Below are 25,622 nucleotides of genomic sequence, written 5' to 3'. Positions count from 1 at the left end.
ATAAAAAAAAAAAAAAAATGTTGACATTCTATTAGATTGTTTGGATTTAGCTTGGCTTTATTAAGAACACTGTTTTATTTATAACTTACCAATGATTGATTAGAAGTTACAAGGATATAGAGCAGGTTGTTCTAAATCCTGGAAGAGCATTTTTGAGCCATGTGTTCCCTTTGGATTTTCATTTGGGCTTGCCTTGAAGAGTAGTGATTTTGGATTTTAGAGTAGCCTAAAAGTAAAAAAAAAAAAAAAAAAAAAATTATGTGGTTGACGTTACTTAAACTTATTTAACCGTTTTGTTCTACAAGTTACAACATAAATTGCACATAATATAACCTGGAATTTCAAGCTGCTGTTTATTTATTCATTTTTTTTAAATGTTTCTAATATTTTGTTAAATAAGGACTACAACTCCCACAAGGATGCAAGTTTACGTGCTTTAGGAAGCGGACAACCGCTGTAGTCTTTATGCGGCAACTTTCGCTTGTTGATATTTACCATGAAATATATTACTAAATCATAATATGCTAATTAGAGCCGCTCCTATTGGTGTGTGGCTGAAGCTGCTCCGGTAATGGGCGGGGCTTTGACAGCAGACAGCGCGAGTGTGAAGCGGTTGTGTAGGACGGGATATTTCTCTGAACTGAGAAGTGCTGTGTGTTTGTACTGGACCTGCATTTGCACAGTACCGCTGATATGGAGCCCAGACAACAGGGTGAGCTTACTTTCCGATCACTTTCATGTCTTATTGTTCTGTGAAAATACTGGAAATGTGTTTGAATAGTTCTGTAAATATCGTTTCACTTTGTGTATCCTCAAATAACTTGAGTACATTCAAATTTAAGAGGCACGTTTTGTTGGTTTTGTTTTTGCATAGCAGAAAAATAAATATTAAAGGTTAAAACACATAACTAGCAGCTAACAGCCCAGTATTAATCTTTTATATAGCCTAAACTACTTAAAAGTCATCTGTACATGCTTCTCTCTAGTCATTTAGGCTTCATTCTAATGAGGTGCATGAGCTTAAGTCAGACACGTGATCAACTTTTCCAGGGATCTGTTGCCAAAACACGTAAACAAATGAGGGAATTAGATGCAGCTCCTCCCTCTCATGTCCCTTTAGGTGCACTGATCTGGACAACCATGTGACCTTTCCATTTAATTTCCACGTGACTGTCCTGAGCTAAATAATTGAAATCTTGTGACCAGATATGTTCCAGTGGCAGGACCAGTGAATTGCCTGGCCTTTAACTAAACAAAACTGTATACAGTAGTAGTATAGACATCCTGTTGGCACCTGGTACTGCATTGCTCCACCAATATAATGTAACAGACTCTGTTTGCAGGGTTGGGCAATGAAGAGTCATATAAATATAATCAATCTATGTCAGTGTAATAAGATGTCTTACACTTTGGTATACTGTAGTTCCTTTTTGCACTGAAGCCAGAAGGCCTGTCTGTGTTTGCGATCTAGTCAAGGACCATCACCTGTACCAACAAGGCCACTGATATGTGCTCAATGAGTTTAATATAGTACAGTAAACATTCAGAAAGTGAAGTTGTAGTATAGTAAATGACTTCATGTCAATGACTAAATGAGTAAATGTATAGTAATTTGAATCATTTACAACAATAAATGTGAATTTGATGTAGCTTTGCAGTGTAGTATAGCAGTACACTACAGTAAAGTTCAATTAAATGGCAATTTATGGAATAGTGTATTTTATACACGTTTTTATCAGTTGACTTGACAAAATACAAGTAAATTATTATTATATTAATTCAGTTTGTGAACTAGAAATGTAAAGTCAATGTATTTTTGCACCCATTATAGTATAGTATAGTGTAAGGGTACAATATAATAAAATGCAGTAATTTTGAAAGTAGTACACAAACCTCAAAACAGTATATTTATAGTATGTAGATGTAGTTGAACCTTTTTAATACATTTATTTAAATCAACATGAACGGTAAATTCAGTGCATCTGCATTGTGCATTTGTGCACTTAACCTTTAATGTCTGTTTATTTTGCCAATCATACTTCACAGAGCTGTACTCTAGCGTACTTTCTTCTGAAGCAATAGACTGGGGTAAGAGCTTGCTGTGTAATGTAATGAGTGAATGTGACAAACCCAACCTCTGTAGTCTGTGTGTAGATCACTCATTTCCACCTGTGATCTGATGGATGCTGAATTGTCTATAGAGCTATTTCACTTAGGTGCTTTTAGATGGAAATAGACAGCCATGTCCAAGATTTGAGCACATTCAAAACTTGTAGACACTGCTAAATCCTAGAATTGTGATATTTTTTGTCTGACAGATGCAGACCCTTTGTTGTTCTTCAAATGCATGTCTTTTTGAGGTTTCTTGAATGAGACAGCATGGGTTAGATAGGTGTGTGTGTGTGTGTTAATTTTGTTTTTGAATGATATTGTTGAATGCAGCCTGTTTGCATGTTCTTTGACATTTGAGTGCCTGTTTGACATTTGTAATCTGTTTGGATTCATCAGCTCATGAATCATTTCATGCAGTGTTCTTCTTATTTCAATTTGCTGAACAACAGAAGACAGTGAAACTTTTCATGCAGGTAGGTCTCAGAAACATCTTTTTTTATCTGAAGGATATAGCTTAGCTGAGTTTTAAAAACAACACATTACACACTTTGCATGGTCATCATCCAGAATTTCCTGCCAGTCACAAAATACTCTGTCGTGTCTCTGTGCAGCAGTCAGACGGAATTAAATCCAGTCAGATAATCACTAAGAGAAATCCCTCAGATTACTTTGGCAAGGCCAGAAATTACGCAATTCTTCACTGAAAGCATGATCTTAAATGATAGGCCTACTGCTCTGAATAGATGTTGCATTATTGAACTGGAGTTATTTAGTGAAAAAAAAAGCAGGATTTGTTCCGTTTGTCACAGAAAAGATTTTTCTAGGACTTTTTGTTCAGTGCCATCAAAGTTAGCATGTTAACTAAAACTATAAAAAATCATTTTCATTAATTGATATTAGGCTGAAATAAAAAATAGATAAAAATGTATGAAAATTAGAAATATTGTCTTAACTAACTATAATAAAATAAGTTTGTAAGTTGAAGTACTAAAATTACTAAAGCTAAAATAAATGTAAATTAATAGATAAATATTTAAAATAAAATGGCAAAAGCACATAACAAAATGACTAAATCTTAAACTAAAATTTAGTTAAAGGTGCCGTAGAATGTGTTTTCAAAAGATGTAATATAAGTCTAAGGTGTCCCCTGAATGTGTCTGTGAAGTTTCAGCTCAAAATACCCCATAGATTTTTTTAATTAATTTTTTTAACTGCCTATTTTGGGGCATCATTAAATATGAGCAGATTCATGCTGCGGCCCCTTTAAATGCTCACGCTTCCCGCCCACGGAGCTCACGCTTGCCTTAAACAGCATAAACAAAGTTACACAGCTAATATAACCCTCAAAATTGATCTTTACAAAATGTTTGTCATGCATGCTGGATCGGATGCATGTGAGTATAGTATTTATTTGGATGTTTACATTTGATTCTGAACGAGTTTGATAGTACTCCGTGGCTAAAGCTATAACATTACACACTGTTGGAGAGATTTATAAAAAATGAAGTTGTGTTTATGAATTATACAGACTGCAAGTGTTTAATAATGAAAATAATGACGGCTCTTGTCTCCGTGAATACAGTAAGAAACGATGGTAACTTTAACCACATTTAACAGTACATTAGCAACATGCTAACGAAACATTTAGAAAGACAATTTACAAATATCACTAAAAATATCATGATATCATGGATCATGTCAGTTATTATTGATCCATCTGCCATTTTTCGCTATTGTCCTTGCTTGCTTACCTAGTCTGATGATTCAACTGTGCACATCCAGACGTCCTGCCATTGTCTAACGCTTGAACATGGGCTGGCATATGCAAATATTGGGGGCGTACATATTAATGATCCCGACTGTTACGTAACAGTCGGTGTTATGTTGAGATTCGCCTGTTCTTCTGAGGTCTTTTAAACAAATGAGATTTATATAAGAAGGAGGAAACAATGGAGTTTGAGACTCACTGTATGTCATTTCCACGTACTGAACTCTTGTTATTTAACTATGCCAAGATAAATTCAATTTTTAATTCTAGGGCACCTTTAAACAAAAAAACTATAAAAAATAAAGCTTATACAAAATTATAATAAAATATATTAAAAATATTATTATATTATAAAAATATTAAATATTAAAAATATTATTTTAATAACATTTAAAAAATACTATAATAGTATATGAATAATAAATATACTATACTATAATAGTATATTAATAATAGGCATATAACACCAATATGTGCGACTGATTTAATGTTTAATCTAGCTGTTGTTTTATTGAATTTTTGCACATTTGCATTAAGTTCAGTATTTGGATTTCCATTGATACAAGTTTTTGTGTCAGTAAAGACGAAATATAAAAGTCATTCACACAAATTGCTGAACCTAATAATTATACAGAGGCTATTATTTGTAGTTTTTGCATTAGGCAACTGAAAGCATTAACACATTAACATTAAATAGTTAAAAAAATGAGTATTATGAGTGATTAATTGATTTAATCAATTGCGTTATACATAGATTTACCCAAGATTGTTTGCTTGATATTGTTGTTTTTGTCCCCCACTCATCTCTGGTTTGTGTTTTAATGTGTTTTTCTTTCATTCCCCTCAGTGGGTGAATAGTAATAGGTGTTTTGTTCATCTGATGATGATAAGAATGGCCTCCTCCTCCACACATTGCAATCTTTCTCTGAGGACAGTGAAATGATTCTTTGTGAGTCAAGAAGGAAAATGAGGACAGTGAGAGGGCTGGACAGAATAGTAGCGCATAGTCCAGTGAGCTTGAAGAAGCTGAACCGTCGAGCACACTGCCCTAAAGGGACACTTAGTTACTCAGATGACACACCGAACACCATGACACGACTCTGACTCGCTCACCCAGACATAAGAACATGAGAAAGATGAACTCTGATTGGCCCGTTAATGACAAAAATAGACAACTAAACCAGAAAGAAAATATATGACGGCTTATCAACAAAGATCAGTATATGAATGAATTCCTCTGTGATTATCACTTCTTTATTGCATTTTCCTGTTATTTTATTGATGGTAAGTCAAACTCATTTCAACGAATGGGTTATTTCAAGTAAAATGATTCCTTCCATATGTTTTTAAAGCCATCTAATGAAAAGATACAGATTTAGGTGATCAAAATGACAGTTGTCTTTGGTTATCCAGCTCAACCAGGTTCCCAGCTTCAGTTGGGTTAACAATAATGGTCTAGATTCAAGGTTGTACAGTATGAACAATCTAGAAACCATGTATAACCAGCTACCATCAGAATCATGTTTTCAGCAGAAACCATGTTATTATTTTAATTGGTGGTAAAAAGAATTGTTTTGTATCATAGCATTATTTTTAAATGATCTTGGCTTAAATCAATCTCCGCATTTCATCCTGGTGGTGTTAAATAAACCAATTCAATATCACACAGTTCTCCTTTTTCCAGATAATAAACCTTCAACAAAGATTTAGCTCAGACACAGCATTAAGGCAGTGGAACAGAAAGGGTATTATTTTACATATTTAACATGAAAATGATCCTCTGTACTTCCTCTTATTCGAGACACAGACCCCTAAATAGATTTAGGGAATCTGATTCATGGTATAATTGGGAGGTTGATGCAAGGCATCAGGTAAGTTGCTAGGCAACCTGAACAATGAGGTGGTGGAACTGTGAAATAATTGCTAACTTTTCTTCTGATTATGCTCAAAGATCCAACCCTCGGTTTTAATCTATATCAAGAAATCTATTATATCTATTTCTGTTATAAGCAAATAGACAGTAATGGCATCTTACAGACGGGAGACCTAGAGCTGTCTACAGTGTCTCAGATAGTGTTTGCATGTATGTATACTGTCAAAGTATGTTAGTGTTTATTTCTTAACATCTTAATATCAGTAATTTTGAGGACATGTCGTGTCCCTTATTTATCATGATTATTTTCATATTTTAAATGTCAGCCACACATGCACTATGTTGGAGAATTTTCTTTCCATCATAATATGACATTTAAATATCCAGACAGAAATTAAAACAGTCCAAACTAATTTATCCATGGTGTATTTAGTAAGTCTGTTACCAAATTAAAACATTTATTCCTGGTTTCACAGACAAGGCTTAAGCCTAGTCCCAGACTAAAATGCGTTATTGAGCTGTTTTAACTGAAAGCAACTTGCACTGACATGACTTAAAATATGTCAGCCATTGTTTTGTCTCAAGATGCAGTATGTTTTTTTTTAAGGCTCATTTATACAGGTTATACTTAAATGTATATACTTAAATACTTAAAAGCCCTGTAGTTAAATTATATAATATGCTGATTAATTAATTGAGGGTACATTTACACGACAACGATGTACTAAAAACAGAAAAGTTTTTCCTTTGCATTTTTCGCATACAGACTACACTGTATGTCAGCACGATCCCTATTCACACAGATCTGCAAAAATGATTAAAAACGCTGTAATATCCATGCCAGGCCAGTAGATGGCGATGTCACTTTGTAAAGAAACACTATGCGCCTATAGACTAAACACATAATACGCATGCGCATGACGTCACCATTTCACAAATTCGTGTTTTTGTAATTTACACAGAGACGATGAAGATATTTGAATCCCGATTTCAAAAGTTTGCGTTTTCAGGCCCCCAAAACACTGTTGTCATGTAAATGAATGAAAACGCATTAAAAGTTGAATGTTTATTGAATGAAAACGCATAAAAGGTTTTATGTTTTCAGTTGAAAATGGTGTTGTGTAAACGGCCCCTTAATTTAATCACAAATAATCACGTTAATATGTGCTGAGAAAATCTTTTTATGTGGTTACACTTTCTGATTCTGATAGTTTCACATTCTGATTGTTCACTTTAGACATTCTACTAACTATAAGTAACTAGCAACTGCATGTCAACTAACTCAGTTTGCAACTACATGTCAGCTAATTCTCATTAGAGTATTGGTAGAGTATTTTGACATGTAGTTGCAAAGTTACTTATAGTCAGTAAAATGTCTCTTGGGAGCATCAAAATAAAGTGTTAGCAGATATTAAGCAGACAGTCTGCTAATACTCTAATGACTGATTGATTGGTCAAATGCATGTCAAACACCAGCACCCGGCATTTTTTAAAGGCCGTGTAAACAGATTTACTTCACGAACATGGGAAACAGCGATAACGACATTTGCCTGTTGTCTGCAATGTTGCATTCTTTCTCAGCCTCGATGATATGTAATACTGAAAGTTATCACAGGAGATTTCATCTCTTAGCCCACGACAAAACAAACACAGCTCCATCCTCCATCCATCGGTTTTTAGCGTTTGTAAATGCTGCGCTTAAAGACGCCACTGTCGGCCGCTTCAGAGTTCCTATTCCCGGTGCAAATGCAACCAGGAACATGGCCCAGAGGAAAGTTCTCGGGGAACTAGTGGCTAGTTCCTATAACTGAGTTCCTAGAACTATTTGGTGTGAAAGCCCCTATAGTTAGTAGAATGTTTAAAGTGGACTTTCAAAATAAAATGTTACCTTAATTGTACATATGACATATTTTAAAAAAATTGATGTGTTTTTTAATAACTAATTGTGAAATGTACAGTATTTATTTGCTATTTTATTACTCCTTCAAAATGAAACAATTATGTAAAGCATGATGTAAAAGGTGTTAGAGGGTTTAATGAGACCTAGTTAAAGGACAGATGAAGAGCAGTGGAAATGCTTAACATACTTGGTCTGATTCCTTCTGAGGTAATGTCCACTAGCAAGCACTGAACCATCTTGTTTTAGCTTTAAACATGTAGATATGATCTACAGGAATCTGGGATCTCACTGCTGAGCACTTTTCTTTGCTAAAACCGTTCTGCTCTGCTCTTCTACCTGCTGATTGCATTAGCCTCTGAAAGTGCATCACGCGTTTCATACCACAGCACTCTAATCAGTTTCTCAAGTAATGACTGACCAAACCTCCGAGATGTGACTCTCGTTTCCCTCTGGACAAAAACAACCTCAAAGTTTATTCACATTACTGGAGCCATATCAAATGCATTAGTGCTTCATCATTTGACCTTTCATTTTCTAGCTATTGTAAGGTTTAGTTTTTGACTCTCTCTTACATTCTATTTAAGAGCATTGAGTTTTAAGTAAATTGTAAAAGTCACAGGGTGTTTTCACAGTCTGAGTTTACATATAAGCCATAATTTCACTCTCAGATGAACACCCTTAAAGGAATAGTTCACCCCAAAATGAAAATTTTGTCATCATTTACTCACCCTCAATTTACTCAAGTTGTTGCAAACCTGTATGAATTTCTTTCTTCTTTTAAACACAAAAGAAGATATATTGAAGAATGTTGGTAACCAAACAGTTAATGGGACCCATTGACTTCCATAGTATGAAAAATGGGGCCCATCAACTATAAAATATCTTCTTTTGTATTCAGCAGAAGAAAGAAATTCATACAGGTTTGGAACAGCTTGAGGGTGAGTAAATGATTACAGAATTTTCCATTTTTGGGTGAACTGTCCCTTTAATGTAAAATATTGATTTATTTAAGTCATGCCAGGCATGTCTTGCAATGCTGAAATGAAACTGAAACGCATAATGGTGTATTGAGTTAGTGATTTTGCAGTTGAAACTAGGATTTTGGGGAACTGGGTTGAGCTTTCAGTGATAAGTGTGGTAATCAGACCATATTCCTACTTTCATGTCCTCTTCTCTTAAGTTTGGTTTTAGCCTCAAATGCATGAGAGAATACTACTATTTTGGTTACTTGTCTCTGTGTCAGCTATTATGAGCTGCTTTAAATTGAAATCAGACTTTTGTTGCCTCAAAACATGCTTTCATGATGCTTGTAAAAATGCAATCATTTTGTAAATCACTTGACCAATTCTTAGGAACCATAAGGTGATCTTAAAGGAAACATGTAAAGCTCTGTTATACCTGTTACTTTCAGATGATTGATGTGGCAAGTTTGCAAGGTGTTTTCAGTCTTTTTGTGTACAACCTTTCATTATAACTGCTAAAATACACCTTCATTCAGGGGTGACGCAGGATAATTACATAGAGAAGGTGATGGTTAAATGTGTTTTAAAGGCTTCATGCGGTTGTCACTGACTGAAGGGTAGTTTTTGTATACTGGCGAATGCTATTTAAGACATAATGAGTAAACTTGTGTTTTAGTTTACCTAAAACTAGCTGTTTCCATCCAAATAGACCTTATTCAGACCAACGTCATCATGACCAGTATGAAAGCGAAGCTGTGAGGGACAGACGTACCGTGTTTACAATGGGATTCACTGTAAAACGCTGTATAAAGCTCCTAGATTACTTATTTCATTTGTAATTTTGCACAACCCATGTTCAGTAGTTTTTTGCCTACTGAAATATCTTGGAAAGATTTTTTTGCAATTTTTCATCAGCAGAACAATCAAAAACACATTTTAATACAACCCACTGAAGAGATGTATGTCTATCCCTCACAGCCTCGCTTTCATTCCCGTTAAAAAAAAAAAATCAAAGATGACTCTGCTTTGAATAAGATCTAATCTGAATTTATTTTTATGCAAATAAAATAGTGATTCAATTCCAAAAAGTTAATTTTATGCAAATTATTGCAATTTTATTCATATCTTGGTATATACATCCAGCATTTTTTCTCACAATTTGTATACATGTGGATGGAAACTTGGCTAAAGAAAATGTAATTTATGATTTCAGAAGATTTATATTATAATTAAGTTGTATGGACTAGTTTTATAGTTTTGGAAATGATGGCAATATAGCCTATACACTACCATTCAAAATTTGGGATTAGTAAGATTAAAAAAAGAAAAAAGCAATTAATACTGTTATTCAGCAATGATGCATTAAATTGATCAAAACTGATAGTAAAGACATTTCTAATGTTACAAAAGATTTCTATATCAAATAAATGCCATTCTTTTGAACTTTATATTCGTTAAAGAATCCTGAAAAAACAACTGTTTTCAACATTGATAATAAAAAATGCTTCTTGAGCCACAAATCAGCATATTAGAATGATTTCTGAAGGATCATGTGACACTGAAGACTGGAGTAATGATGCTGAAAATTCAGCTTTGACATCACAGGAATAAATTACATAAATATATTAAAAGTGACATAAATACATATATAAATGAATATGTCACTAATGTGATTCATCAGAGTTGATTTCATTATAAAATATACCCTTATCCTTTAAAGATGAGTTTGAGACTGAAATGGTTTAAGATTTGTGTCATCCTTTTAGTGGATCAATGGTGGATCAACTTTACACAAGATATTTCTGTGAAATCAAATCTGTGAAAGAATGTGTTCTCATAAATTTGTACATTTGACTGGTCATGTTAACAATAACTTTCATTGTTCTTCTATTTTTGTACATTTATTTCCAGGTTTATTGGACAAAGAGCCTCTAAAGGAAGTGGATGAGGACATGGTGTCAGAGGTGGATCTCAACAACACTGTCACAGAAGAGGAGCGAGAGGAAATGGAGAATGAACTGACTAAGGTACTTTCCCCAACGTTTTAGCGCTCTAAACTAGGAAAATGAGGAGCAGGCACATTAAGGGCTGTTTGATCTTTAGTAACAGTGTTAGTCTGTGAACTCAAAGGCAACAAAGCTCAAGCAGAAATGGTCTTGTATGTTATGCAAATCCTGCAGATCTGTCTGCATTTTCCTTCTTTGCATGTTGCGACTGACTGTAAAATGTGTAAAGGAGCTATTTATACCTGTTCTGACCCTTAAAAAGGACTTTTTTCAGCATAAAAGTGTGGTTAGGTTGATTCAGTCATAGTAAAGCAGAACATACACCCTTGATTTAAAATCATGTGACCTAAGCTTTCCCATTTTTTCCCTTGGGCTGTTTGATCCTCCCAGATCAGTCCATTGAGCCGTGCAAGGCTGATGTTAACTGTGTCACAGTTTGTGTGTGGAGGACAAAAAAAGTGGACAATTCATATTAGAATTTATGTTATATATGGTATATATCGTTATATATAAATCTAAAGAGCATCACAAGAGCTTCTCAGCCCCCAACCTTGACCTGTTTTCCTTCTTTCAGTTAGAAGAAGAAATCACTACTTTGAAACAAGTCCTGGCTTCCAAAGAAAAGCGTCACTTGGATTTGAAACAGAAACTAGGGATCACACCCTTGAGTGAACTACGACAGAACTTCAGCAAGAGCTGGTACGACATGCAGACCAGCACTGCGTAAGTAGTGTTTGCTAAACCCTGTGATTAATGTCATCTTTCGTTGTGTCTTGTGACTACAGAGGCATGCACCTTTTTAAGAGGACAATAGTGGTGGTTATAACACATGACCAAAATGGTGAAAAAAAACAAAAAAACATTTCATGCAGTGTGTAATATAGCTGTTTGTGAATGTAAAAGGTCTGCAAAGTTTGAAAGATCAAAGTGCACGATAAATGGAGTCATTTTCTCCTAAAGGAAAGAATCGATTCTGAAATCCCTGAAATTTGTCGTCAGTAATTCCAGTCTTACTTCATGTACAAGTTTACGTAGGTTTAACAAATTTGCATAATGCCAGCCTATAGTCTTCATTGGCTGCCCGTGAACAACGTCTACTTTGACCTGCCCTCAAACACTAGTTGTTCCTGAGGCCTGGAAGAGTTTATTTCATGTTGTTGTTGACGTATCGAGGAGACTGTTTTCAGCGCTGCGAAAGCAAATCCACTTTGCACAAACTTCTAAAGGATGAAAACTTGGCCTCGAATTGATACGGTAAAACTGACGCCATTGTTACTGTTTGTATCATCATTTATCAACTGCTAAGGAAGCCCACTGATCTGAAGTTCAGATATGCTAATGACCGTTTTGTTTCCGACATGTGCTGTAAGCAGTAGACAAATCACAACAGACTGGGCCGTCTGACCAATCAGAGGAGAGTCGGCTATCAGGAAGGAGGGGTTTAGAGAGACAAATCTTTTATCGAACCGTTTCAGACACTGTGAGAAAGAATTGAAGCTGCAATGTGTATTATTAGAAAATTTAGTGTTTTGGATGCATGCAAACCTATTGTAGGAGAAAATTAGAACTTTTAAAAGCATAAAATGGGCACTTGAACAAGTAGACTTAGGTTCAGTTCACAACCAAATTATTTTTTAAATACATCCGAAGTTTACATGACCATGTATTTTTGTTGTATTTCATGTCTGTAGCATAAACAGTATGAGCAATAGTGATTTAACAATATATATCACATGCAATATTATTGTTTCTTATTAAAATCCGATACTTTGCATCAAAAAGAAGAAAATTTGCATTGACCTGTTTTTATTAACATGCTTCCTTCTTGAGAATGAATTGCAATCTAAAAGAGCATGTTGAAACTGCTGTGTTTCCCTTTGTCAATGTATATTTAGGTTATTGCAATCATGGTGTGATCCATATCTGCTTCAATTTACATTCACTTATACAGACAGTGCCGTTCTGAGACACACACCCCGTTTGCACGATAATAACGTCATTGCTACAAGGCTTGCTGAACATCTCTCTTTCTCTTTATACACGCACACACTGAACGTAGACATGAACAATTGGCCTATTATTGTCAATGAAAGGGAAATAATGAGGCTCACTTAAATAAAATCACATCTCATTATGACTCATGAAGTATCATAATAATGTTGTGCATAACTGTCTACTATCACTAGCCTCAGGAATAACAGCTATTCTGTTTTTACACAGATTAATACACAGATTACAAGCATGATGAAGAGAAACCATTCATAAGCAAAGATTGTGAATTTATGCTATCAGAAAAACTGCTATTTATTGTACATGTATTCATTTAGCAGACATCTTTTCCCTAAAGCAACTTACAAATGACAATAATACAAGAAGAAACAATTAATCTAAGGAAGAAAACAATACAGTAATACTACTAAACCAAATTTAACAAATGCGTGGGCTTGGCAGGTTGGTCATTATATGGAAAAATCTTTACAAATATTGTTAAATGTTCCTTTTTTTTGTCAGAGTGAAAAAAAAATATTCAGATTTTGAATGACTTTATGAGTGAGTAAATCTAGACGTCATATCATTTTTAGGTGAATGTATATGAGAGTGCATGATCATTAAAGGTCCCGTTTTTTGTGGTTTTTTTGAAGCTTTGATTGTGTTTATAGTGTGCAATATAACATGTGTTCATGTTTCGCGTGTAAAAAAACACAGTATTTTTCACATAATTTACTTTACTCTTTACTCTGTATACCGCTGTTTCCACTGTCATAAAAACGGGCTGATGACTTCCTTGTTCTAAGTCCCTCCTTCAGAAATACGTAACGAGTTCTGATTGTGCCAGCGGTTCCTGTGTTGTGATTCGACAGCTCTGAGCGCACCGTGCCCGGAAAAGTCACGCCTCTTACCATAACGTGGAGATGCATGCGCTCAGTGTTATTGTAAACATGTCTTTAATTTTACCCTATCAATTTGAGCCGGAATCAGACCCGGTGATTGGACTGCGGGATGAAAATAACAGCGTTTCGACGACATGGCGACAAACACACTCTACAAACGCAACTCTTGTGTATTCCTGTGGGCGGAGGTTAGTCAAAAAACTGTTTTAGTGACGTCATTAAAGAAGGAAGTAGAGGGATGTAGTCCAAACTGGCCGTTCGATGTAGGCGACTTCTGTTAAATAAAATATCTCGCTTGGCATTGAACTTTGAGCTTTAAAATTTTACAGATTTTATTTATACTCTAACAACAACATTACACACTAACTAAAGTTTGAAACATGGGATCACGAAGAACGGGACCTTTAAGTGTATAACTTATACCCTTAGTGTTTTAAAATTATTATTGTCTGTTATTAAATTATTTTAATAAAGAGTTTGGTATTTTCCAAGCCCACATGTATTACTCCAGTGTGAAAGTGTTCTGAGATTGTTCTCATTCTTGTTAGATATGGTGTATTGACTTCAAATCTGTTCTAATGTTTGCTTATAGAATTATCAATTGTACAATTCTATAAGCTAACATTCTAAATCTAAAATCCCCAGAATTAACTTTCGCTATTGACACTTTCATTTTTTCACACTATAACTTTCTTTTTAGTATTACTGTTTAACATTATAATCATTAGATAGGATATGTTTATATGATAATAAGTCTGTCTGGCTTTGTTTATATTCCCATGTTCATCTGGTCAGAGATTGTCAGTATTTATGATACATGTATTTCAAATACAAAATAGTATTTTGTAATTTGTATTTGATTGGGTTGATGAAAATGTCTTTGTATTTTGTATCAAAATACTTTATTGTTTTGTATTTTTGTATTTTTAAAATACTGTAAAATACTTTGTAAGAAGTCTACATGATGAAATCATAAAAATGCAACCTCTGATTGGTGCTTTCTCAGTGGTTTCCCTAGACTTGTTCAGAACAGATGTTAAGCTTTGGTGTTCGTTTTAGAAGCCTAGGCTAAATAGTTACATTTACATAGTTTTCTTGAAAACTATTATACCGAGCAGCAGCCCCCTATATTTATCATTAACAATCAAATGATTAAATAGTTATAAACAAGTTGCTATGAATACAAAAGCCATCAGTTGTCTTCTTATGAATGACGTGTTTCTCATTGAGGCTGTGTTGCTGATGCAAAGTAGGCCCTTCGTTACCAAACATCAAGTAACTAAATTAGGATACAATTATGAGTCATTCGCAAACTGTTAAAAATTAAACTGTTGGTTACTTTAAAACTAAATTTCATCTGGGCGATCACAGGAATATGTTAATATTTGATCTGTTAAATCCAGCCGCTAGAGGTCACTTATTCAGTCCTTGATTTCGTGGAATCATGGGAGGTGTTGTCTTCACGCCTACAGCCAGTGGATAAGAATAGGGCAGAAATCATGTTCATGCATGAGATTATTAACGTTACTGTAGTATGAAGCAGAGCAGGGCGAGTGATGTTGGAGCTCAACGAGGAGCTGGAGAGATTGATAATGAGAGACGAGCGCGACACATGTCAGCGGGACTTTTATTATGCTGCCGTTGCCACTTCCGCTTTTTTTGGTCTAGCGTATGTTGGGTAAAGCAGCACTGTTTATCATATTAGATACATTTGTGTGTTGAAAGTTGTTATAGTGCTACTATAGTGCTAGTTCGCTCTGCGGCCGCTGTGAGACACTTGTTGCACACTGCAGTAAGATAGATCGATATTAGTCATGGTAAAACATGGTACTCACAGTAAATCAAGAAAACGAGATTCAAACAAGAAGCTATATAACATGATTAGTTTTCAGTCGATGAATGAATCCAAACAGTGGATTCTGTCTAATAAAACATATAATATGTTTTAAAGGTATAAAGGTTTGCGAAGAAATTTCATGCTCCCTTGTAAAAGTATTTTTTAGTATTTTTAAAATACAAAAATACAGTATTTTATTTTGATACATTTTGTGGCTGCTGTATTTTGTAGTTTATTTTGATACATTTAAAATTAAGGTATTTTGTATTTTATTTTAAAATACATTTTGATGTATTTTTGCCCAACCCTGCATCTGGTCAATAAGTTACTACAGTGACATGGTAACTAGCATCTCAAATGAATAGCCCTTCTCATGTCTCAGTTGCCATGGCGAGGAGGTTGTGGGCTGAGAGGCACAAACCGATCAGATGGCGTCTTCTGACTTATATGGATGATTCCTGTATTAGCCTGAGTGACTCTACACATACTCTCAGCAAATGACTATATTTCCAGCTCCTAGACTGTTCTCGGGTCAGTCTAGATGTGCTGTTATACAAAGCATGTAATTCTACAATGTGATTCACCTCACATAACTGGGCTGCGAAATTTACCTTGTAGCATGTCTAGTTAACCTGAAAATGAACATTTTTTCATCATTTATTCATCATGATGTCATTCCAAACCTGTATGACTTTCTGTCTTCCATAGAACACAATAGTTTTTTTTTTTTACAATGTTCACGCTGCACTTTTCTATACAATGAAGGTGAATAGGGATGTTTATGCTCCAAAAATAACAAATAAACAACATAGTGTCACTATAGATCTAATCTAGACTTCTGTACTATAGTCTTCTGAAGTCATGTGATAGCTTTGTGTGAGGAACACACGTTTTTCACAAGGCTTTTAAAGTCTTGTGACTGATCGGAATGTGCCACGTTTGGATACTGTATGTGTAAAATGTTATTAAATGTGGGAGTTTTGTTCTGACAGTTGTAGAGCTCTTATGAGGATTTTTTTCTACTGACCCTGCCACAAAAGTAATAACTAAATAAATAAAATTAAATATTTATTGTTTTATTGTTTTTGACCCATGTAACCTTAATAAATAATGTTATAACACCAAGTTTCAGATACCAGTGACATTTTAATACCACAGCAAAAACAACTAAAAAAATACTAATATACATTTTTAAATAGTATTAAAGACAATAAACAGTCAGTAATAAAATAAGAACGAATAATCAAATTACAGGCATTAGCACAAATAAATACAATAGAACAAATGTACAAATGAAATAATCAGTGCTTTTCAGGTTGGTCTAACAGTGGTTTTCAGGTTTACAGAATTTGAATAAAGTAATCAAATGTAAAATAACATTGCATAGTCTTCACTGTATAAATTAAATACAGATTAATCTTTAAGAAAGTTACAAGAGTTATTCAGTCAACTGTCCTGAGCATTTTTCACGCTGGCCCCGGGCCATTGGAAAGTCCTTTTACCATAAAAAACTTATATTTAAACATACAAATTTATTTATATGTATAATTGTTATTTTCTGGTGATACAATCTCATTATGATCCTACTGTTCCCTTTGTAGACTCTCTTATTGTATTCTCTGGATTGAATCAGCATTTCTTCCTGTTTTGTACAACATCACAGAAAAAGTGAAGTGAAGTTCTTCCTGCCTGAAATTCAGAAAAGGCACCTTTTGTGTCTGTACTTGGTTTTAAGTTTGTTCTCGTTCTCCAGTCTCCTTTGGGAACATGCATTTTTAATATTTTAATGTCATGTTTAAAGCACTGTAACATACACTAAAGATGTAAATATATATATATATATATATATATATATATATATACAGTACTTAGCAAAAAATGAAATGTCCAACTTTTACAGCACAAAAAACTCTTCCAGCAAGTTTTCAAACATGTCTGGGGGGACATGTGGTTACATGTGGTTTGGCACTGCAAGGACAATCACCTGTCTCGCTGTAGCACGGTCAGACATTGCAGTTTATTGCTCTGGCCACATCTGCAGTCTTCATGTCTTCATGCCATGCCATCCATAGAAAGGTCTCTTTAGTGTCCTAAGACCTCATCCACACTAATACTTTTTCGTTTGAAAACGCATCTTTTTCTCTCCGTTTTGTACGGTGGCCCAGTAGTGCACAACACAACGAAATTAAAAAAGCAAACATAAGTTCACAACACAACGAAATCGAGCCACAACACAACAGAAACAAGCCACAACACAACGAAATAAAGCCACAACACAACGAAATAAAGCCACAACACAACGGAATAAAGCCACAACTCAACGGAAATGCTCCCGACCACTAGGGGGCTCTCAGAGCTCGTTAATATTAGTATTATGTTCTATAAAGTTGACAGTCTTACAAAGATATCAATACCATGATTAGTTTTAAGTATGTAAACATTGTATATCGACATGAAATATCAATTCAGAATCACTTGAGTGCACAATAGCTTCATATTTATGCCTGTGAATGATTTGACGCGCTACCACGGCGAATGATGAAGGGAACGTCTGACAATTCCACCAAGTGGTTAAAACGTATAATTTGTATTCATTAAAATTACTTATAACATTTAAAAACAGACATGTTCAAATTCCAAAGCTTGTTACTTCCTGTTGGTAAGACTGACAAGCTTTGTAATTTGAAAATGTCTGTTTTTAAATGTTAAAAGTAATTTTAATGAATACAAATTATACGTTTTAACCATTTGGTGGAATTGTCAGACGTTCCCTTCATCAATCGCCGTGGTAGCGCATCAAATCATTCACAGGTATAAATATGAAGCTATTGTGCACTCAAGTGATTTTTAATTAATATTTCATGTCGATATACAGTGGTTATATACTGTTGAAACTAATCGTGGTATTCATTTCACTGCCGACTCTATAAAACTTTGGCAAGGAATACTAACAATACCGAGCTCTGAGAGCCCCCTAGTGGTCGGGAGCATTTTCGTTGTGTTGTGGCTTGATTTCGTTGTGTTGTGGCTTTATTCTGTTGTGTTGTGGCTCGATTTCATTGTGTTGTGGCTTTATTCTGTTGTGTTGTGGCTCGATTTCATTGTGTTGTGGCTTTATTCTGTTGTGTTGTGGCTCGATTCCGTTGTGTTGTGCACTACTGGGCCACCGTAGTTTTGGCCTTCTGTCCACACAGACAGCGAAGATGAAGCTTTTTGAAAACGCTCTCCCAGGTTGATAAATTTGAAAATGCTGTTTTTTGCATTTGCATTGTAGTGTGGACTGTAAACACAGAAGTAGCTAATTGAAAATGATGATGCATGTTTAGTCATGTGACACATATTGTGCCGATTATATATATGGTTATAGCGGCATTGTTGTGCCTGCTATTCTTTCATAGAGTTGCTAAAGATAAATGTTCCTTTGTAGACTCTTCATATTACATTCCTGCAAAGAAGACAGAAAATTTACTCACAATTGCTGTCCTGCGGCAAAACATGATGACAATTGCATTTTAGACCATAATTTTTTGAGTTTGACTCAAAAATCAGTGAGTGGTAATAAAATAATCGTGCCAGAAGAATAGCACTTGGGTAAAGTTGGTTTTATATTCGCACATTCGGACTTCTGATAAATTCAGACTTTCCAATAAATTTGCAATAAATTAATGTTTGCGAATTTTAAGCAGCGACATGATATTGACAACCAACAATTGTCAACTTACAACATTTTTCACAGTCGATCAAAATAGGAAAGCATTGTTTTAATGGCATATTTACTTGTGAATGTCCACTGAATGTCCAATGTAGTGTGATTAACAAGGCTATTGAATACAGATGTCCGAATGTGCGAATATAAAACCAACTTTACCCAAGTAAGAATAGCGAATAGTGAGAAGTTTATGTCTGCTTTCTCTGTATCATCTCATAAGCTTTTATTGTGTTTTACACATGGCACAGTAAGGTGATTTAAGCATTTTCAGACATTTCAGTGTGGATGAGCAGCATTTGGAAAACAATTGAAAATGCTAGTGTGGATGAGAAGCATTTTTGAAACGTTTTCAAATGTATCCAGATTAATGTAGACATAGCCTAAGTTACTGGAACTGTGACTTTAATTGTGTACTACCTGTAAACTGTTTAGGACTGTTTCACAGGTGCATGTGCAATAATTGTTTTTGGTTCATTAAACAAGCATGAAAAACATTGTTTAAACCCTTTCTAAAAAGATCTGTAAAGCTTATTTGGATTTTACAAAATTATCATTAAAATACAGTATCTATATATACCGCATACTGTATATGTAGTGTGTTTTAAACTTTGTAACGTTTTAAAAAATAAATGTTTGTGTTGTGGATTTAAAGAAGGATTTCTATAAAATGATATATCAGATTTCAGAAAGCTGTTCTAAATGCTCTGCTTTATTTATCAATGACGATATTTGTTATTTTTTGTACTGTTCTGGCAGATACAAAAAGACATCTGAGACCCTGACCACAGCAGGACAGCGGACCTCAGCTGCCTTCAGTAACCTGGGCACTGCCATCACCAGGAAGTTTGGGGATATGAGGTACAATGTCACTTCCCCCTCTGCCTCTTTCTGCTGTCCTATCATTTCCTGTTTTTCTTTTCTGCAGGGATCTCCCACAAACACTTAGTTCACATGCTGTGTATGTTGCACAGTGAAATGGCAGTGGTCTTGAGGCGTTTACCTCGGACAGTCTGTTTGAGAGGCATGTTTGTATTATGTAAGCCTCATTTAAGCAGCTTTCATTGGGCCAGATTGGGGGCAGTTCCAGCTGGCAAGGAAATGAGAGCTTGTGATGGCATGAAGAATTTATCAGCTCCTCTTCACTGGCTCCTGGACAGTTGAGACTTTCCGTGACAATAGATGCTTTCAGAAGTGTCATAATCTACAACAGGGAGATAAATGATTGACTGTTGACAGTTTGAGTTATTTAATAATGGTCATGCTTTACAGATGGCCATTCTGAACACTGCAGAAAATCAGTATATTACCCATTTTTTTCTTAATAAATATATATTCCTAAAACAAGATGTTGAGAAGCAACATTTTGTAATATACAATTTAAAAATTTACAAACTCCTGCCTTTGATTTAGCTAAGTATTGTTGATTTTACTGTAGATCCAACACCTCATTACTTTATTTTACTTCAGCATGTTTGGCCTTCAGGTACTGTATCCCAGGAGGTATGTGTGTTTGGTTGCCAGTGCGTGACGCTGTCTCTCTGCATGTGTCTGGGGGTTTTCTACCTCATGTTTGCAGTGAACATCCAAAGAACAATGTGTAGCCTTGCATGCTCATCTGCTCCTTTAGCAGCAGAGCTCATGATTACAGTTCATACTGTATGGAACTAATATGACAAGTAATGCTTTTTACTTCTCATGAGTTCATCAAGATCTTATACTTCAAAAATTGGCTTTTTTGTTTAAATAATGATACATCTTATTGTAATTGTTGTGCAGCTTCTCTGTGTGTGTCCTGAGTGCTATGTTCAGCCTACTGCATCAGTCCCAAAATGGCAGTATTGGGAAGGGTTAAAGTTCATTAGCAAATTTAATATACAGTGGCCATAAAAATTATTTGGACACTTAAGTCACACTTAAAAATGTATGAATGCCATTGCATTAGATGCACACTTTTAAAGCAAAACATTTCACGAGGTTTTCCCATTACAAAACAATTGTTCAAATTGAAGACAAGACGTATTTGTAGTGTGTGTGTGTGTGTGTGTGTGTGTGTGTGTGCCTGTGAACTTGAGGGAAACTGACTTCAATTTGGTTTCATGTTTTTTTTTTCCCAATGACATTCAGACATTTTTAAGTGTTAATAATTTTTGTGATTTCATGCCCAGTGACTTGACCTAAAAGTTCTGCCAGTATAGTTGTTCTTAACTTGATAACTGCATGCATTTTATTTGTCCTCAAACTGTTTTGAGTCTCTTTTGAACAAAATGTTTTTGCATGGCCTATAATCTACAATGTTCTTTCCCTATCTCTGATGCACACCAAAGGTCAAATTCTATTGGGTAAGATATTGTGTTCATAGATCCCAGATAGAGATTAATGATAGCTGTTTTCTTTTAGCATCTGCATGATGCATGAGAACAGTGATGGTACTGAAACTAAATCTGACTTAGACCGGACTCAGACACAGTGCTTCCATAAATAATCAATATGGGTGTGAAGAGGTATTCAAATATCTGAGCTGTTAATATGAATATTTCAATACAATTTCAATGAGTGTCATCCTAACATTGATTCTAATATTGTGTGGAGTCATAATCTCTTTAGATAATATGAGATCTGAAATGGTTCAAAGTCTCAGACTATGGCATACAGTAGCATTATAAGCAGGTCTTATTTTATTTTGTCTTTTATTTTCAGCAATGCACCTTCAAATCAATGTAGAATTTCTCACATTAACTATGGCCCTGTTTCCACCTGGTATTAAGATGCGTTTTGGTCGATTAGATCACAAGTAGACAAGGGAGACTCATTCCTGTTTTCACCTGGTGTTTTAATCTGTCTCTTTTGTCCACTTTGAACCACTTCTGTCCTGATTTATTCGAGGGCAGGGTCTATGGGTGGGTAAATGTATGGGTTTTTAGAGATCTTTCGATCTAAATGGACAAAATAAGCTTGCGCAATTTACATATAAACGTGCCCAGACGGAAAAACATACGGATTGCATCAGCTTTCGTTTCTGCTCTGACAGCCACAAGACCACACCGAATGCTGTGAGTGCGTGTTAGAAATCAGGAATGTTGAGAGAACATTGTGCTTGGTACGCTTTTCGTCTTCAAACCAATCTTGGGTCTCCAGCCAACAAAGTTGAATCCCATCTGGCCAGGGCGCTTCTCATAATGTTTACACATTAAATCCGTATAGGTGGTCTTTTGTGACTGTTTGACAACTCGACCACATGAGCGTCTAGCAATCCGGTCGAATACGTTTTCAACTACCTCTGGAAGTGGAACAAGCTCAAAACATTTTAAACCCCATTTACACCTGTGTTTAGCGTAGTCCACTTATGATCTGATCAACCAAAATGATCTTAATACCAGGTGTAAACAGGGCCTATATTCCATTTTTTACTAGATCAGCATGCATGCAATAAGATTTGATTTATAGTTTATGAAAGAAATACCAACCCCTTTCTTCCACCTTCCACCTTCCAGTATAGCTATAACAGGAATCTTTGCCTATATGGGATAGTTCTATAGTCCATTGAAAAGTCACTGGTTTGTGCACTCCCGTTCAAAAGTTTGGGGTCAGTAAGATTTTATTTTTGAAAGAAATTAATACTTTTATTCAGAAAGGATGCATTGAACTGATACTAAGTGACAGTAAAGACATCTATAATGTTACAAAATATGTACATTTCAAATAAATGCTTTTTAAACATGCTATTCATTAGAGAATTCTGTAAAAAAAATAAATAAAAAAAAATCCACAAAAATATTAAGCAGTCCACTGTTTTCAGCATTGATTGGACTGGTGTAATGATGCAGAAAATTCAACTTTGTAATCACAGGGATACATTTTTTTTAAATTATCGACCTCAAACTTTTCAACAGTAGTGTAGATGTAGTGCTGCAGGCTACACTTAAATACTGTATAACTAGAATTATAACTGGCTTATTATTAGCATTTGATGTGTCTTAATTGCAATGCATTTCTTTGTCCATGATGATGATTGAACCTTTCTCTTGCTTGTCCATGCTTTCATGGGACAGCTATTCTATACGTCATTCAATGAGCATGCCTGCAATGAGGTAAATGTGTGTGACAGCTTGCTTTGCATGTTTGTTCTTGTACAGCATTTAAAGGTTTAGTTCACCCAAAAATGAAAATCATCCTATAATTTACTCACCCTCAAGCCATCCTAGGTGTACATTACTTTCTTTTTTCAGCCAAACAAAATCGGAGTTACATTAAAAAATATCCAGGCTTTATAATAGGAGTGAATAGTACCCTAGATTTTGAAGCCCAAAAAAAAAATGCATCCATCCATTATAAAAGTAATCCATATGTAATCTATAATAAAGGCCTTCTGAAGCGAAGCAAAGCAATGTGTTTTTGTGAGAAAAATATCCATATTTATAACTTTATAAACTATAATCACTAGCTTCCGGCAGCGGCTGTACATGAGTCTACAAGAGTGAACTCTGAACGCATGACGTACTGATGAACGCGGAAGCACAGAGGTTAGAGCAAAACAAAACACCGGTCATGAATTTGAAGTCTAAAATGAGAATTTTTAAAGAGAAATTTCTGAGGATTTCGATATAAGAAAAGAGCTTGAGTTTGTTGGCCAGCCCTATTTGTTTGAACCGCAAGAGGCGTCTACTCTTACCTAAGCTTATGCTACTCCTACATCTTACGTAATATGTCAGGTCAGAAATCCACTCTTTTGACTTGCGTATGGCCGTGTAGTTTATTAAGTTAGAAATATGGATATTTTTCTTACAAAAATGCATCGCTTTGCTTCAGAAGGCCTTTATCAACCCTCTGGAGCCATATGGATTACTTTTATGATGAATGAATGTGCTTTTTTGGGGCTTCAAAATCTAGGCTACCATTCACTTCCATTATAAAGCCTGGAAGAGCCTGGATATTTTTTAATATAACTCTGATTGTGTTCAGCTAAAAAAAAAAAAGAAAGTCATATACAACTAGGATGGCTTGAGGGTGAGTAAATCATGGGCTAATTTTCATTTTTAACCCTTTAACCCTTAAATAAAACGTTTAAAAGCATCCAAAAATGTGATGTTCTATAAACAACACAAAAATGCATGTGACACCATATATCACATATGTATATATAAAACAGTACACTACAGATTGTGTTGGTGTGTCAGATTTATAAACAGTTGTGGTTTTGTTGCATTAATAAACTGTAAGTAATGGTAGAACCTGCATGTACCAACTTTTTCATTACACAACAAAAACCTAAAAAACCTGGAGAGGATGTTAGGACTCCTATTGAATGGACCAAGTTTAGAGTTTGATTAGGTTTAGTGAAATGCATAAAACAAAGTTGTCTTTGTTCCACAGGAACTCACCTAGTTTCAAGTCCTTTGAGGAGAAAGTTGAAAGCACAGTTTCAAACATTAAGGTAAGCCTGACATAAAATTACCTTATTAGTGGTCAAACACTATAACCTTGTCCTTTAGTTCACTGCTGTTAATAATTGATCAGCTTATCATTGGGAGTTTTCAACTTCACTGTGCGGATGTCAGCAAACCATCCAATGTTATGAGAGTTTTGTGTTGTAAGCAGTCAAAGGTTGGAGGAACGGGAGGTGCAGGCAGTTTTGAAGAGGTCCTGTCATCAGCAGCCCACGCCAGTGCCCAGGACACCCCTACAAACAACGTAACCGAGAGCAGCGAGCGCTCATGCTGAAGGTGTTAATGGGCTACAGGTGGGACTCTGATGCCCCCTAGTGGTTGAGAAACCACAGTGAAAATTGCACCGGGGGCCCGAGACACAGTAACACATGCCTTTCAGATGTGTGCTGGTGGATTATCCGTCCAAAATATTTTGTACGGACGGAAAACAACCAAGTGGAGCATGTTTTATTCTTTAACTTTTCTTCAAAATATGTATATTTTTCAAGGAGACTGCCTTTGGTGTAGTCCTGCGTTACTTTATTGTTATTTATACTAACTCAACTTTGTGTTAACAGTAACAAAGCATGATACATCTCCAGGACCAAATATAATGGCTGCATATCCAATCCTAAAAGAATTACTTGAAAGAATGTTTAACAAAATTGATGTTAGACTTGCTTTTTTCCCGTCATAAATCTGTTCATGCTCCTATTCCTGCTGTATACCCCACAACTAGAGCACATGTTTGTCGATAACAGATGCAAACAGCTACTTATAGAACATGGATTTATGTTTTACTGCAGTTTATTAGTCTATCTAATATGCCTGTTGTAAATTATGATTTGGTAACAATAATTGTCTCTGACCAAAAATGTATAGCATTATTATGTCCTGTTTTTTTGTTTTTTTCTTCATACATTTTGTGTAAAAATTGTTGCAGCTTTACATATTTATCATTGACATTTAAGTCAATTGTTGTTTTAAGGAAAAGGATTTCATAACTCAAATCTTTCTTTAATGCATACTCAGTGTTGAGTTGAATTCATTAATAACGTTAGTCATTAAACGTTTTTTTGCAAAGTCACCAAGTCCCGGCTCATCAGTCATGAAATAAAGTGAACTGAATCACAATCATAAA

At 35.1% G+C, this 25,622-nt stretch overlaps 1 protein-coding gene across 9 annotated transcripts; it reads left to right on the top strand.

Annotated features, from left to right (window-relative positions):
- Positions 1-557: 557 nt before the first annotated feature.
- Positions 558-25,622, top strand: tpd52l1 (tpd52 like 1). Of its 9 annotated transcripts, none has more exons than XM_048207499.1 (10): positions 571-712; positions 2,047-2,088; positions 2,562-2,585; positions 10,527-10,642; positions 11,196-11,344; positions 19,815-19,916; positions 21,383-21,397; positions 23,108-23,146; positions 24,429-24,489; positions 24,651-25,622. In XM_048207499.1, the coding sequence occupies exons 1-10, from the start codon at positions 694-696 to the stop codon at positions 24,774-24,776; spliced, it is 693 nt and encodes a 230-aa protein (XP_048063456.1). In that variant the 5' UTR covers positions 571-693; the 3' UTR covers positions 24,777-25,622. The 9 variants fall into 9 exon arrangements, with proteins under 9 accessions (XP_048063463.1, XP_048063464.1, XP_048063456.1 ...); XM_048207500.1 differs by having other exon boundaries at positions 574-712; positions 24,654-25,622; XM_048207503.1 differs by lacking the exon at positions 2,562-2,585 and having other exon boundaries at positions 572-712.

This window comes from Megalobrama amblycephala, linkage group LG11 (assembly GCF_018812025.1).
Source record: "Megalobrama amblycephala isolate DHTTF-2021 linkage group LG11, ASM1881202v1, whole genome shotgun sequence".
NCBI lineage: Eukaryota > Metazoa > Chordata > Actinopteri > Cypriniformes > Xenocyprididae > Megalobrama > Megalobrama amblycephala.
Note: the sequence above shows the minus strand (reverse complement) of the source record. Positions and strands in the feature narration are given on the sequence as shown.